This window comes from Anser brachyrhynchus (assembly GCF_964034855.1).
Source record: "Anser brachyrhynchus genome assembly, chromosome: 2".
Lineage (NCBI taxonomy): Eukaryota > Metazoa > Chordata > Aves > Anseriformes > Anatidae > Anser > Anser brachyrhynchus.
This window is the reverse complement of record NC_137695.1, coordinates 67,713,454-67,726,646: the sequence shown is the minus strand read 5'-3', so window position 1 is coordinate 67,726,646 and position 13,193 is coordinate 67,713,454. Positions and strand designations below refer to the sequence as shown.

Sequence of the window (13,193 nt, the reverse complement as noted above, 5' to 3'; positions counted from 1 at the left end):
AAGGCACTGCAGACTGAAGCTGACTGTCATGTCTAAAAATTAGACCGTTGCCATCTGACAATCTTTCCTGCACTCACCTCAGAAAAAAAAAATGGCATGCACAGAGGCACCATGAGAGTTGGTCTGCAGGCCTCAGAATGAATACTTAGATGTTTAATTTAAACTTGTGCTAAATTCTATTTATGTTTGGTAAAATGTTTTCCTACGACTTAAACATATGCTCACTCACATGACTGAACTGTAATTTCAGACAGTATAGGTGACCTCTAAACAGACTTGCAATTGTCTCAGATGGGAAAGAAGGCAGACAAATTTACACAAGAACCAAGTGTAAGTGTAATCTGCAAGGGGGTTATTGAAGGATATGTCCTTCGTATGCTCTTGTATGTGCCTTAAAAGGAACTTGGTAATTTTCACTCTTTAAAAAAAAAAAATATGACTCCACCACCTGTCATATTGTGGTTACAGTTCTTTCTTTCAATTATTTCATTTACTTTGAAACAGAAGTTCTACAAATGTAATTATTGCCTTCTAAATCAATAAAGCATTGAATTACGAATGACTACTCATGCATAGAAATCATTAATGCTGTGTCAGCTTTCCCTAGAGAGCTGATCATAACTAGGTGGGGTGTGGGTGTAGAATGAGGAACGCGGGTTCATTGTGGGAATTTCTCCAGGGTATTGAGGCTGAAAGAGAATATAAAACGTGTCAGCATACAGAAAATAGAGAACACTAGAGAACTGAATAAACAGACATGTGAAACCATACATTCTGCCAGTGCAAGCCTGTAGATTAAGTCAAGGATAAAAACCAGGGGTAGACCCAATCCTATTCAAAATGATGGGGCCATAGAGCTTCACAGCCTTTATGTGTCACCAAGGAGCAGGCACTGACCAGTATCCAGAGCAGAGAGTGACACAGAGCCCTTAGTGCCCAGGTAAAAAAGTACTGGAGTATGCATGCTAACTGTGCAGTTAACAACACATAGGGACTAAAATCCTTCCCCAGTGCTTCCTCAATTCTGTGCTGCTCTACTCCTCTGAAAACAGAAGCAGCAATGCAGCTGTGAGGCTCACAGCATCAATGGGGCTTTGCACTCATCCGTGCCTCAATCCTGGGAGCTGGGGACTGCTTTGGGGTTCTGCTGTGGGACCAAACCATGGACACCAGGGATATGGTGACACCTGGGAGCCTACTGCACCTTGCAGGTGTGTCCAAACCATCAAAAGGCTAGCTCCGGGTCAGAGCAGCATAGCTGCACCTGCCAAGGCTAGTTAAAAGGCCAGGAGCTGGGATTTGCCTCTTCAGCTTCCAGGACTGCAGCTCATGCCTGTGCAGTGTAGAGATACTGTCTTGTTCTGAATTAGCCAAGGTATTTTTAACACGACTAAGCAGTGTGGATGCACCCAGTATGATTTTCAGCCCAGATTCTGCATTTCCCGTAAAAGAAAGTAGCCATATGCTCCAGATTTACTACCTACTGCTTCCTTCAGAATGTGTTTCTGCAACCCACATTTATAAAGAAAGTCACTTGAGGTGATGTAAATGTGATTCCAGTTCTTGTTAGTATTTGGGGGATCAGCTCCTCTCAAAAGCAGCTTTGTACCTCTGTGATTTCTATTAGACTCTTTGTCATATAACTCTTAACTGAGTTAGTCCTTAAGCATGCCTGAGGTTTCAGATGAGATATATGTTGAAAAGACAGACACTGCACATCCCACATGCAGTAGTACCCAACAAAGTATGAAGCTAATTAACAATTTTGATGCTAGTCTATGAAGACTGAGAAACATGCCATAGCAATGAGCTGAAAAGTAGCCGGTACTTACTGTTTCAACAAAACCAGTCTTTCCCTTCCCCACACATTGATTAGAAATCCCTAGATATGTTCTACATTGACTCCTAGTTATCATTTCTATTGCAGTGCCTTCTTATCCAGGGGTGACCCATTTGTGCAAGGTGCAAGACAAGCATGGCCTGTTCCAAAAGGTTGAGTCTAAAAACAATGCTTAACAGAGCAGTAAAATATAAGGGTGTGAAAACAGCAAGGGAAACAAGATAATCACAGGATGCCTGTGGCATAAATCTACTCTTAACTCCTTCATTCATCAGTATACTTGGGTTGAGAAGTAGCTAGGAAAGTACTTAATACTGGAAATAAATTTACCAGGAAATATACTAAATAGCTAAAGTATTTTCTAAAAAAAAAAAAAATTGTTGTCAGCATTAATGAAAGGAAAACATAATATCAAAAGCTGCAAAGCAATTCTGATTTTTCTCCCTGAACAAAGGCAATGAATGTTTCTCATTTGGCTTTTCTTCCTGAAATTCAGGCAAAGGTCTACAAATCACTGGATAGAGTTGTGTATACAGTGTAATTCTAGAGTGTCATAGAATAATTGAGTTAAATCCTTCTACGTGTCTTAAAATCCTGTTTACAATGAATAAATAAAGCTTAGGAGCATATAAGGACTTGCAGTTTTTCGTACTGGAAATATTGTCTCATTCTTCAGTGTAAAGTTTTGTTTGTTTGTTTGTATAGTTATAAAAGATGTTTTACCCAAAAGAAGTCATGGGAGTAGAGTTCAGAAACTGAAGATCCGTAAGGTCAGATTTGGAGAGTTGTTTGGAGTAGCTCGTGGTTCCTCTCAGGCTATACATGGAGAAGCCAAGGCTTGGGATTTTGTCATCCCATATATCCCTATATCCTAAAACAATGGGTCCCTAATAGCAATTAACATTAATATTGTACACATCAGAAATCATAGTAATTCTAACAATAATATTTGGGTTTAATTTGTCTCTAACTATACCAATCAGATGACTATATAAAAAGAAATTGAGGACAGATATTTCAAAACTGACTTCACCAACTCCAGCACACTCCAGCTCCTTCTTTCAAAGCATGTTAACAGAATTAAAATCACAGTTATGCCACAGTTATTTTACTGAAAAAAATATTTAAGGTTAATAATTAGATAGTCAATAGTTTCAATTAATGGCCAGTTTCTTCTGTAGACAGCTTTTTAGAAAACCTGTATCATCTACAAATTCCACAAAATCCCTTCTATTATATAAAGACAACTACATTTTTTAACGTATAGTCATTTTTTCCTTAACTTTCACTTCACTTTTCACTGCAAAAGTTTTTTACGCCAGGCTGGAAATCTGTTCTGGAGTTCTTTCTGGGCTTTTACTGCTCCCTGTGGAGTAGGGTATTTGTTGTGTACCACCAGATAAAATGTTTTCTGCAATCCCATCAGGCTGGCTTGCTCTGCTCTGATAGCACCCAAATGCTGCATTCCCCAAAGGCTCATGTGTGGTCCTATTTCACCTTGTCACTTGCTTTTTCTGGCTTTTCCCATCTCATTTGCTCTTTCTGTCTCTGCAGACAGCTGACCTGGCAGAAGTTCCTGAGGAAGCAGACAGCAGCCTTGACATAACCAGGAAACGCAGCAACAGTGGTGAGTGCTGCCAGGCCAGGATCATAGAATCATAGAATATCCCGAGTTGGAAGGGTCCCATAAGGATCATCAAGTCCAACTCCTGGATAGCATCTTCAGATGTATTGGCCTTATGCTAGGCATGTGTGCAACCTATTTTGGATGTTTTTTTATAGAATGTCTATGTTTCAGCAGTATTCTGGGTTTAGAAGGGGGAGGTGGGTGGCACGAGTAGTTGGTGAAAGAATTTCAGTGATTTTTTTTTTAAATGTCAGATGAGACCCAAGCCATTGGTTTTCTTAATTTGTTGTGCCCTGACATAGGACAAAGTTCAGGTCCATTCCCTATCTCCTGTGCTTCATGAACATTGCTGTAATCACTTTAAAAGCTTCAGTTCCACATTGGTGAAGGGGAACAAAAATAAACCTTATTTTTTTCTTTTTCTATGTCTAACTTGTCTACATATCTCTATATACCATAATCTTATTGGCATAGGAAATGAATCATATAATATCCATATGTCTGTAAAATATCTGTCACAATGAATCCTGATTATAATTGCAGCTTCTCAGTACAACTACAGTATGTGCCTCAGTAATATTAGTAGCCAATTCCTTTGTCTACTTTGCAGCGTGAGAGTAATGTTTTTACAGAGTTGGTGTGATGGGATTTTTAAGACCAGAGTTAGGGGTGAGATCTCAGCCACTGCAGGATAGTGTTCGTGACCCTCTTCTTGAATGGTGAGGTGCATGATGAGGGAAGCAATAAGTACAAACAGGTTTGTACTTACTTCTAGCAAATCTTTTCTAATAGCACAATGAGTGTACTTTGCTGAATCTCACATGAGATGTACGCTACAAAAATAAATCACAGTGAGCGTAGGTTTCTTCTGTTAGACCCCCATGATCCTTACGTACAGCAGGTAATATATGTAGGTGAAATGCCAGCTTTAGCTGTCTATTCCCCTTTATGCTACCGCCTCCTCATTCCTTTCCTTTCCACATGGTGCCATCACTTCTCCTCACTGTGTTCAGTCATTTCCTTCCTTTCATTTTGTAAACATCCCATCTACATTATCTTTTCTCTTCTGACAATTTATTTAGCTTTTCCATCTCACAAGTGTAAGTTGTCCTGACCTGGTTAAAGATAAAGAATTCATACTGCTCACACTTTGTAATCCTGCCCACCTGAGATTAATTTGGCCCTGTCTGAGTTTCCAGATAACTTTTTTTTCATTGTTGAACAGGAGTTTCATTTCTGAAATCCAAAGATACTTTTTACTGTGAGATCTGCCTTCACTGAATGCACTAAGAGGCATTCAAGGAACTTACTCGAAGAGGTTAGTTTAAAAACCAAGCATGTGTCAAACCTCCAAATAACTTCCACGGCACATTAACAATTCCTTTGATCACTACTGGCTTTTTTACAGTCCATCCTTCAGAGGCTTAGGGTATAAATTATGCATAAGTCACTCCAAAAATTTCCCCTTGGTAGATTTTTAATAAACTGCCCGCACTATTTGCACAAACTATGGAAACTGTAAAATCATTTTCAGACTGTCAAAATCCCTCTTTTTTCTTGTTTGCTTTTTTTTTTTTTTCAAGTGCCTCCTAGTAATATCCAGAGACCATGAGCTAAACAGAGATTAAAAATTTAACAAAGTAAATTCAGAATATTGCTACAGGGTGATTCACCACTCCTTTTTCCTCAGTTGTCCACTGCCTCTTTAGCAGGTGGTTCCACAGTAATGCCTTGATGAATCAGGTCCATTCCACTTCTTTTCTTTCCAAAAAAAAAAAAAAAAAGCTGACTTCTGGAAATCAGATTTTAGGAATATGCACATTTGAGCCTCTTTGTTTAATGGCAACAATGGGGACAGCAAACAGCAGAAAGGACTCAGCACATGGATGGCAATGTAATCAATCCTATAGACATATGACAGTAACTTCAAGGGAAGATGGTGTCTTTCAGGCCCTGGCACACGAACTATATAGCAAAGCTACCTAGTTTACAACTGTAAGATGGCATACTTAATTTCCAGCCCTTCAGCCTCCTCTAAGCCAGTTACACTCCATCATTACTGTGAATTACCATCTGTAACAGAAGTCCCACAGGCTAAAATGTACTTTAAATGGTATGTATGAGCCTGTTATCAACAGGGATTTCAGGAAATATGGGACTTCTTCCTGGCAAAGCCAGGTCTGGTGGGCACTTCTGTGCATACACAAGGATATGGTCCATGACCCCTCCCCACCACCTGGGTCAGCACCACAGCTCACAAGACATGTTAGTAACCAGGCTTTATTTTCTGTCACTGAGCAGAAATTACCCTGAACATGCTGCTTTGCTGCAGTACTTCCACTTCCGCTGGTGAAAGACTTTCTGCAAGTCCAAAGTGCTCCCGGTTACTCAACTCATTTACCAGGACTTGTTCAATTTGCTTCCCTATCTCCTTTTCCTCTACCAAAATAATAATAATAATAATAATAATAATAATAATAATAATAATAATAATAATAATAATAATAAAAAGAAAGACATAGAAATTTGAGTAGGATTTAAACACTGCTAGAGCACTTTATACCCCTTTGTACACATGCCAGATACCTGTATACCTCTCTCTGTTAGAAGATTTTGCAAAGTGTTTTTTTTTTTCTTAAGGTTTTCCCTTCTGGTGCTGGTGACAGTGTGCAGGGTCAGTGTCCCTCTGTGACAAGACCTGGTGAAGTGAACAGTGAGGCCTCCAGGTCAGCCACAGTCACACCACCTGGAGACAGCATAAGGCATTTTTGGGGTTAAAAGCTGTAGGTGTCAGCTCACATGCAGCCTTCACATTCACCGTTTGGACTTTATGACTTCAAAATTGTCTTACATTTTATAGGAGTATATGTGCTTTTGTGTGTATGAAGTCTTTTTGTATGAAGTCTTTCTCATGCATGCTGTCTGCCATTTTATCTATCTTTCCCCTTTTACAGGACCACTACATTTTTTCAAGATCTAAATACAACTGTCTATTCTAAAGGATCCTTACTATTTAACTCCTAAAACTTCTTCAAAGACTCTTTACTTGGTCATTGGCAATTTAGAATAGCCACAGTAATACATTTTCATGGCAGAATGTTGAGCAAGAGGAGGAATACAGCATAACTGATCAGTATCATGTACTGTTAGATGCTGCCTCTGTGGCTTATTCCATAAGTTTCTGATTTAGTAACTTAGAAGCAAATTTCCAAACTTACAGGCCTGTGCCTCATATAACCCATCTTGACTTAAAGGCACTTCAAGTAGCCCTATGAAATCAGAAGGAGAGGCAGCATATCTAGTGTCCCCAGGCAGGGTCTACTGGAGAGAGAGGGTAATGCCTCTCAAACATTCAGGGACAGAGGGCCCAGAAGCAGGGTTGGCTACAAACTTCTCTCAGTATCACTCATGTGTGGTCATCAGGTTTTGCAGTTGCTTTTAAATGGAAATCCTGCTGGTCCTAAACATGAAAATGCAGCATTGAGTATGAAGAAAAGGCTGCAGGGCTTTAAGTAGCAATGAAATTGGGGGACTTAGGTTCTATGCTGTACCTATGCATATTCATCTGATAAAAATGGCTTATTTATTATGATTGTAAATTGTTCAGGACAGAGATTGTTTCGAGCCATGGGCCAAGGTTAGTGGGATACCTGGTTTTGTTGGGGGTATAAAAAGGTTCAGAGGAGAGCACAGGGGATCAAAGAAAGTAAGGGGGGGAAAGGCAGAGTTTAACAAAATTAAGCTGGTTCTGATGAGGTCAAGAGCCTTAACCTATTCCTAAAATGTCATGTGTTTGCTTTATTTCAGTGTTTACATATTCTGAAAATGGCACAGAACACTTTGGAGAAGAACCAAAAAATATACATTCCCTGGTATGGGCATTTTTTTCTGAGAATGCAATGGGAATGGGAAGACATATATAAAGCTTATTTTTACAGACAGCTGTGAATTTACCTTAGGCTGTGGAATTGTAGTGCGACTTCTGGGGCACTATTATCGGGAAGCGTCAGTATCTGACTATCACATAATTATACCATTTCTGGGCCACTGACCACAGTTGGAAGCAGTATACTGGATTGGATGCCTCTTTGGTTGACCCGTTATGGAGCCTTTTGTGTTCTTTCTTCTGTTTATTACAAATTGACATTGTGAACACAAAAAATCCACTGTGGAGGCCATGTCATTTCAACAGAACTGCAGTAACATAAAAATCACAGGCCTGACACAATCTGAAAAATTACCTGGGGTTTGTTTTAGGTGCTTTTTATTTTGCTCCAGATTTCCAGTGGAGAAGAGGAGGTGAGAGAGTCTTCTCCATGGGAAGCTCAGTGCAAACAGCTTTCTGTTTAAGAAAGTGATTTTCCTTCTGTGCTCACTGGAGCTATGCATTGCACAGCTCTAGCTCATCCATAAAGAGGACTGTATAATAGACACATCATATAATGCCAGTAATATATTACTGGACTTGCAACATTCATACTTTAACAGAGAGCAAAAGACAGACTCATTTTTAAGAGCTTGCCCAAAAGACCAACTTGTGCAGATTTCTGCTTGTCTCCTCTGGAAGCCTGAAATTGGATTTTGGTGTTCAAAGAATCTTGTGTCATATACATGAAGACATTTACTGCCTTAGTGGCTCACAGTGTTTCTGGGTGACAGTCCTCCAAGATGTGAAAGCAGTGAGATTCTGGCTCATCTCTTGGAAGACCAGGCTCTGGTTCCTCACTGTGACAAAGTCAACCAAATTCCTGAGTTTTCCTACACGTCAATAAGCACCAGATATCGGTACATGTTACACCTCATTTCTAACTCTGTGAAGGACACATATTTACATTTTCTCTTTATCTTTTTTCTTAAAGGGACCATTTTATAAAAGCACGCTACAAATGAACACTTATGTTGCCTTGTACAAATTTGTACCACAAGAAAATGAAGACTTAGAGATGAGGTAAAGTCCCAAAATATTTATTAGTTGATTTGACCCAAGCAAACTGAGGCTCATATGGCTACATATGACTTAGGGAGGTGATAGGGGAGAGAGGGTGTTTGGAAGAAGGGAGAATTTATTCTGACATTTGCTCTAGACATTTTTTTAATATAGGTATCCACTCATAGAAACCACTCACAGTCTCATAGAAACAAAACTGGCGACCAATTTTTTGGCAAGGACACAACAGATAAAATGTTTCAAGGACACCTACATCACTTCAGGAGGAAGATGACTTTCAGCTAGAAAGCATTCAGTTTTCAGTTACTTTTTTTTTTTTTCAAACAGAAGTTTTCAGCTAGGAATTCCTCACCAGCTCTCATGCTAATGCTGAACATTTTAATAGTCCTGTATAATTTTCCCTCATATTCAGATTATATCTGAGAAAAAAAAAAAATGATGTCCAGCTGCTGGATGGCAGTGTTTTCATCAGAAAGATGCATTCTAAGCTTTGCAAAACAACCTTGTTAATTATAATTTTTAACACTTCTGCCTCAATTCTGCATCAGTTGCTAGCACTGCAAGGTCTAATCCAAACCCACTGAAGTGTAAGGGCATGTTTCCTTCGGGTACAATTAGCTTGACTCGTGCTCCTCACATTTTGAAAGACCTTGCTAGAGCTGTTGACTTTAAATGTGTCAACTCTCCTCAAGGAATCCCCTGCATGCAAATAATCATGCACATGCCACAGAATGTAGGGAATTGCTAGAGAAATGTCCCTGTTGTCAGCACCTCCTTCACAGAAAGCCTTTTTGGTGTTCCGAGCTCCAGCTTCTCATTGCTCTGGAAAGAATGGGTGGGATGTAAGGCAGAAATAACAAGCTTCCCTATCAGTCTGCTTTGTTAGCATTTCTTTAGGCATGACAATTCTTCCTCTGAGACACCAGTCACAATTTGGACTTGTGTCACTTGGCTACAGCAATGTTGTTTGTTCCATGGCCATAAATTAGTAATGGATGGATTAACACTATTACATACACATTGCCAATAGCCAATAGCACCAAAATGCTGTTTGGTGGCTGCAGAGCCAGGCAGGATTCAGGTTGTCTGAATGACTTTTCATTTAACATAGTTGAGTTAACCCACATGAGATGGGTTCAGCATAGCAGCATTGTTAAGACTGACATACCCTGTCCTGGGACCCCGAGTCAGGGACCAGTTGGACACTGATCCTGCCTAACAGAATGACAGGAACTAGCAGGGGAAGGAGCTGAGCTGAGATGAAGAGTTAGGGGAGATTTCTGGAAATCTGAGCTCATGTCAGAGGGGATGCAATGGGTGGCAGACTGCTGCAGCTGAGAGGTGCCAGCCCTGATGACATCAGTAATTAGTATTTGACACAGCTGTGATTTCTTTTTCAACAGTAGGAGCAGCCAGCATGGTTTTCCAAAACTGTCGCATAAGCAAAATGGGATATCCCAACAATAATCTTATTCTAGGAGACAGCCTTATTTTACAATGCCTAGAGCAAGTCCTGGAGACATGCACCCCTGTGTTTCAGACTCTGAAGTGATGAGCACCTATCTTGGCACCTACTGAAATCTAGAGCACTGATGTTGAGCAGACAACTTGTCCAGGGCTGTGAAGAAGGATAAGGCCAGAGAGACATTTCAGCCAGCAGTAATCACCAAGCAGGTTGCCTCTTTTCAGGCACTTAGCAGCCTAAGTCTAGGCAGTAAAAGTAATATAGATTCACCTGAGACTTCTATTTGTGAATCCTTTGGGGAGATTAGATACATCTGTTAGTCCTGTACTAAAATAATCAGAAAGTAAACTTTGCAGGTCTCGCATGTAAAATCTCAGTGTTCAGACCACTGACACGGAAAACTTTAGGTTTAGTTGCCCTCTTTCTCTGACAGCCTGAAATGTGTTTGGTTTTTTGTGTTGTCTTTTTTTCTTATTTTTTCTTGTATCCACAAGGTTGGAAGGTGTTTGGAGGATGGAGTTCCCTAAATCCTTCTATTTGAAAATGTTCCCCGTTGCAGTGTAAGGGCACCAGTGACATTACAGCCTATTTGCTTTGAAGTGACAAGTTGGGCTCATTCAAAACCTAAGTATTTTATATTAAATGTTGACTGGAATAAAGGACTTGGATGTCCTTTACCATGGAAGAAATCTTTTACCACAGGGGTACCAAGTCATGCTTTTTCTCTAGCTTCCTTTCTCACTGCAGTAACATTTAATTATTCCAAACACAGTGGAACAGCTTCCTGAGGAAGGATTGAGGAAAATCCCATCCTCTTGCCTATTAATTAACACCTTTCTTTGAAACCAGAACATTCTGGTTCAGATCCCACAGTGTTAGAGGAAAGACTAAATGCCTGTTTAGCCATTCATAAGCAGCAGTGATAACTGTTGGGCAAGTAGACCAGAGGTCCACTGCTACCCCCACCTCCAGCTGGAGAAAACCGTATCTTCTATGTGTACTCTGTGAGAGCCCATTAAATTGGACCCTCTGTTCATCACTTACTTCAGATGTGATGCAAGCTCTTTTGCTGATACCTCAGTGACACAATAATCCTAACACGGTGTGCAAGGAAAGCTGAATAATTAGGGGTCAACCATTTATTTTTTTAAGATCAAAGAGATACCTCTTATCAAGCAGACAGATTTCTGAGGTTAATCCATTTGCAAATGGGCTGCCACTTATTTTCTACAACACAGCACTATTATAATTACATAATAACATTGACGAAGTGCTACCAGTGGGGGGAAGGAGGTCTAATGACTGTTCAACTACCTGTAAAAAATCAGCTCAGTACATTTCACTATTAGCATTTCCAGCCAAATTATTCTCCTAGCTCTGCTTTGGAACTAGTCAGCTGGATGCTGATACTTAGCAATTACAACCCTGCACCATGCATTATAAAGGTAAATATGTCCCATTCAAATCAAAAAGACATTCCTGGGCAGAATTATATTTCCTGCTGACTAATTGCCTTTGTCAGTTAAATAGAACTATTCTCCTGCTGCCTTCCTTCTGCAATCACAGCTTGAAAACACAGATGATAAAGTAGTGTGTCCCAACAGTGGAAAATGTCTTGAAGTAACAAGACAATGCCTGTAACAAATAGAGACTGTATTTTAAACACTTTATTATTAAACAGGAAAAAAAAATTCCAGTTCACAGAAGATGTTGTCTCCCAGTAAAGATCTAGCCTCAGTATACGGACTCTTTTCCTACATTACTGAGTCTGATTTAAGAAAACCTTGCTGCCTCATTGAGTCTACCTACAGTAAATGCTCAGATAAAATGACCAAGGAAGGACCACCTTCCTACTAGAAGCTAATTGTGGAAGCTGATGCAGCATAGCTATTGAGTTATCTTAATCCACTTTCCCTCTTCTAATTACAGGCCAGGGGATATGATCACTCTTCTGGAAGACTCCAGTGAAGACTGGTGGAAGGTATGTGCTAATTATTTTGTATCTATCTATCTTGTTTCCAGAGGGAAAAAAAATATGCTATTTTCAATGCTGAACTTTTATTAAAGCTCCAAGTGTTAATAAGGTTCTTCTGTCAATATGTTTTCTCTACAGGGCAAAATTGATGACAGAACTGGATTTTTTCCTGCTAACTTTGTTCAGAGAGTGCAACATGATGAGAAGATTTACAGGTGTATCAGGACATTCATTGGCTGCAAGGAGCAGGGACAGATAACTCTGAAAGAGAACCAGGTAACTGCATGGGGATCCCCTGGGCTGGATCCCCACGAGACTTAAGCATCCAGCAGTCTGATGTGACTGGAGGGAAAGCTGTCTAAACTGAGCACAAGCAGATACTGTTCATTGCAATTTAACTACATATTCAAGCTTTTTTATTGATGTGGTAATAGTCTAGCAACCAGCTAAGAGCAGCACTGGCTTTGTGTGAACACATACTCCCTGCCTATTGTGGCCTAAATTTTCAGTCTCACAGATGTTCATAAAGATGCTTTACATGTCACTCACCTGCTGACCTCAGAAGAACATCTTGAAAACACAGAGTCTTAGAAATAGACCTTGAGGGCCTGACAAATGGTCTGCTTTTCTCCACACTATTAGAGCTAATCTAATAAAATACATTAGCTCCCTCCCCAGACTTTACCTAAATATTTAGCACAGTGTATTGTTTCAGCTTCAGCAGGAGCAGAGTTAAGACAGCACTGAACAAACTTCTGAATCTTAAATGTACCCCTTACTCACTGGTTACAAAATATCCCTAATCATTAATTGCTTGTGATGCCACTTACACATCCTCTCTACAAGTCATAATTTATTCTAAACTACAAGTGCTGCTCTGAATTATAGTACACCACAAACAGAGAAGATTTGCAGGGTCCATTCATCCTGCTGAATTTTCAGCAGCTTCTTCTACTTTGTGCTGTTTCAGTGGGCTCAAAACATAAAAGCTATGGCCACCATTTTGTCGTGTGCCTTTGATCTGATTCTAAGTACATTTTTAAAGACAATTTTTACTGGACTTTTAATACATCCAGGTGTCAAGTCTAGTGATGTTGCAATAAATGCTTGCTGGGGTAAAGTGAGAGAAGAATATAGCTCAAAATCTGTAGTAAGGGACAGTCAAGTTTGGGGCATAAGCTCATGTAAATAGGAGGACTGCTGACTAACGGCCATGTACAGCCTAGGTTCTACAACACCTGGATGAAACAGGAAGCTAGCTTTTTCTCACTGTGTCTTGTCAAGTCAAGCTTTCTTCCACTTCATTAGGCATTTCCTTTCCTCAGGTAATTTATGTCA

At 39.9% G+C, this 13,193-nt stretch overlaps 1 protein-coding gene across 6 annotated transcripts in view; it reads left to right on the top strand.

Moving 5' to 3' along the window:
* The window catches only part of STAC (SH3 and cysteine rich domain), a 107,363-nt gene that overhangs the window by 70,440 nt on the left and 23,730 nt on the right, over positions 1 to 13,193 (top strand). For all 6 annotated transcript variants that reach the window (XM_080578843.1, XM_080578847.1, XM_080578846.1 and 3 more), the window contains 5 exons: positions 3,395 to 3,467; positions 7,275 to 7,339; positions 8,327 to 8,415; positions 11,810 to 11,861; positions 11,994 to 12,131. In XM_080578843.1, the coding sequence (XP_080434969.1) occupies positions 3,395 to 3,467; positions 7,275 to 7,339; positions 8,327 to 8,415; positions 11,810 to 11,861; positions 11,994 to 12,131 (417 nt within the window). The remainder of the gene's footprint in view (positions 1 to 3,394; positions 3,468 to 7,274; positions 7,340 to 8,326; positions 8,416 to 11,809; positions 11,862 to 11,993; positions 12,132 to 13,193) is intronic.